General features: G+C 39.5%; 1 protein-coding gene across 1 annotated transcript; it reads left to right on the forward strand.

Annotated features, from left to right (window-relative positions):
• Nucleotides 1–277: 277 nt before the first annotated feature.
• LOC108511949 (subtilisin-like protease) lies at nt 278–2,664 on the forward strand. Its single transcript, NM_001330155.1, has one exon. The coding sequence runs from the start codon at nt 297–299 to the stop codon at nt 2,532–2,534; it is 2,238 nt and encodes a 745-aa protein (NP_001317084.1). The 5' UTR covers nt 278–296; the 3' UTR covers nt 2,535–2,664.
• Nucleotides 2,665–2,933: the final 269 nt, after the last annotated feature.

The raw sequence follows: 2,933 nt of genomic DNA on the forward strand, positions 1-2,933 counted from the left end.
ATTTCAACATAATATTTGCAGCTTTTTATTACAAAGTTAAACTTTATTAAATAAAACTGTTCGAGAACAAATTTACAGTGGATGGTCTTTTGGAAAATCTACAGCTTCAATTTAGCATACGAATTCACACTTAGTGGCCTTTCTTTTCTTTTTTTTTTTCAATAGTACTTTTAATTTTCTTGTCCATATTATTCTTTTTTTTTTCCCTACTAAGCTAAAATAATGTGATGAGCAAAGAATCACTATAAATAGACAGTTATATTAAAGCAGATAAATTACTTCTTGTATTTGCAGCCATGGGATTCTTCAAAATCCTTTTTGTTTTCATCTTTTGTTCTTTCCCATGGCCTACTATTCAGAGTGATCTCGAGACTTATATCGTCCATGTTGAATCCCCAGAAAGCCTAATTACTACTCAATCATCGTTAACGGATTTAGATAGCTATTACCTTTCTTTTTTGCCTAAAACTACTACCACAATTAGTTCGAGTGGAAATGAAGAGGCTGCTACCATGATCTATTCCTATCACAATGTGATGACAGGGTTTGCAGCAAGATTAACGGCAGAACAAGTGAAGGAAATGGAGAAGAAACACGGCTTTGTCTCTGCTCAGAAACAGAGGATTTTGTCCTTGCACACTACTCATACTCCAAGTTTTCTTGGTTTGCAACAGAACATGGGCTTGTGGAAGGATTCCAACTATGGGAAAGGCGTGATCATTGGAGTTATAGACACTGGAATCGTTCCTGACCATCCTTCACTTAGCGACGTTGGGATGCCTTCCCCACCTGCTAAGTGGAAGGGAGTTTGCGAGTCCAATTTCACAAACAAGTGTAACAACAAGCTCATTGGAGCGAGGTCTTACCAACTTGCCAATGGTTCCCCGATAGACGATGATGGACATGGTACACACACAGCAAGCACAGCTGCAGGAGCCTTTGTGAAAGGTGCTAATGTATTTGGGAATGCTAATGGCACTGCTGTTGGTGTTGCCCCTCTTGCCCACATAGCCATATATAAGGTGTGTAGTTCTGATGGTTGTTCTGACAGTGATATTTTAGCTGCCATGGATGCAGCTATAGATGATGGTGTAGATATTCTTTCAATCTCTCTTGGTGGAAGTCCAATCCCTCTCTATGAAGACAGTATTGCTATGGGGGCATACAGTGCAACAGAAAGAGGCATTCTTGTTAGTTGCTCAGCAGGCAATGATGGTCCATTCCATGGCTCAGTAGATAACTCAGCCCCTTGGATTCTTACAGTAGGTGCCAGCACCCTTGACAGAAAGATAAAAGCTACTGTTAAGCTTGGAAATAGAGAGGAATTTCAAGGAGAATCTGCTTATCGTCCACAGATTTCCAACTCAACCTTCTTCACATTATTTGATGCTGCAAAAAATGCAAGTGATGAATTTAAAACCCCTTATTGCAGACCAGGGTCGCTCACTGACCCTGCCATAAGAGGAAAGATAGTGTTATGTTTAGCATTCGGTGGTGTAACCATTGTTGATAAAGGACAAGCTGTGAAGGATGCTGGAGGTGTTGGCATGATTATCATCAACAGTCCAGATGACGGTGTTACTAAATCAGCTGATGCTCATGTTCTTCCAGCATTGGATGTTTCAGATGCAGATGGAACAAAAATCCTTGCTTATATGAATTCAACATCAAACCCTGTTGCTACAATCGCATTCCAAGGAACAATAATTGGAGATAAAAATGCTCCTATGGTTGCTGCATTTTCCTCAAGAGGACCAAGTAGAGCTAGTCCTGGCATCTTGAAACCTGACATAATCGGTCCTGGTGTTAATATCCTTGCTGCTTGGCCTACCTCCGTGGATGACAACAAGGACACCAAATCCACATTCAATATTATATCAGGCACCTCAATGTCTTGCCCTCACCTTAGTGGCGTAGCAGCTCTGCTGAAGAGCACACATCCTGATTGGTCTCCTGCAGCTATTAAGTCTGCAATCATGACAACTGCTGACACGTTAAACCTTGCCAATAGTCCAATACTAGACGAAAGGCTCCTTCCTGCTGACATTTTTGCCACTGGTGCAGGACATGTTAATCCATCGAGGGCAAATGATCCAGGACTAGTTTATGATATCCCATTTGAGGACTATCTACCTTATTTATGTGGTTTGAACTATACGAATCGACAGGTAGGTAACCTGTTACAACGCAGGGTGAATTGCTCGGAGGTGAAAATTATCCTTGAAGCACAATTAAACTATCCTTCATTTTGCATAACTGAACTTGGATCAACTCCTCAGACATATACAAGAACTGTGACCAACGTTGGTGACGCTACATCATCTTACAAAGTGGAGGTAGCTTCACCAAAAGGCGTTGCCGTGGAAGTTAAGCCCACAGAGCTAAATTTCTCCGAGTTGAACCAGAAGTTAACATACCAAGTGACATTTTCCAAGACAACTAGCAGCTCAAACTTTGTGATTGTTGATGGATTCTTGAAATGGACTTCTAGTAGACACTCAGTGAGAAGTCCAATTGCAGTTGTGTTAGCCTAGTCAAAAATTGGCTTTACGAGTGCATAAACTACTCATACATTTTATTTTACTGAAAATACTGTTTGTTTATCGTTATTTACTTCATGTGAGTAATTTGGGTACATGTGAAAAAGTTTCGTAATGGTGAAGATATGAATGACCGCATAGTATAACGATAACACTATTAAATGAAAGTTAAGAAAAAAATATTTTTGACTCTTTTACCAACTTAGAAGTAGGACAACAAAAACAAGTCCTACGAGTTCCCTAGAAAAGACATTAGACCACGCTCGGTTTCGTTTACGAAATTAATGTCAATCCAAACCAAATTAAAATAAATTTAGTTTGGTTCTGTTTGATTAGATTATCAATTTTTGAGTCTATATTAAGTGTTATTGAACAAGTTTACCTCCAATTCAA

Source organism: Solanum lycopersicum, chromosome 8 (genome assembly GCF_036512215.1).
Source record: "Solanum lycopersicum chromosome 8, SLM_r2.1".
NCBI classification, from domain to species: Eukaryota; Viridiplantae; Streptophyta; class Magnoliopsida; order Solanales; family Solanaceae; genus Solanum; species Solanum lycopersicum.

Excerpts from the sequence above, each read along its gene's own strand:
- LOC108511949 (NM_001330155.1), top strand. The coding sequence starts at position 297 with ATGGGATTCTTCAAAATCCTTTTTGTTTTCATCTTTTGTTCTTTCCCA.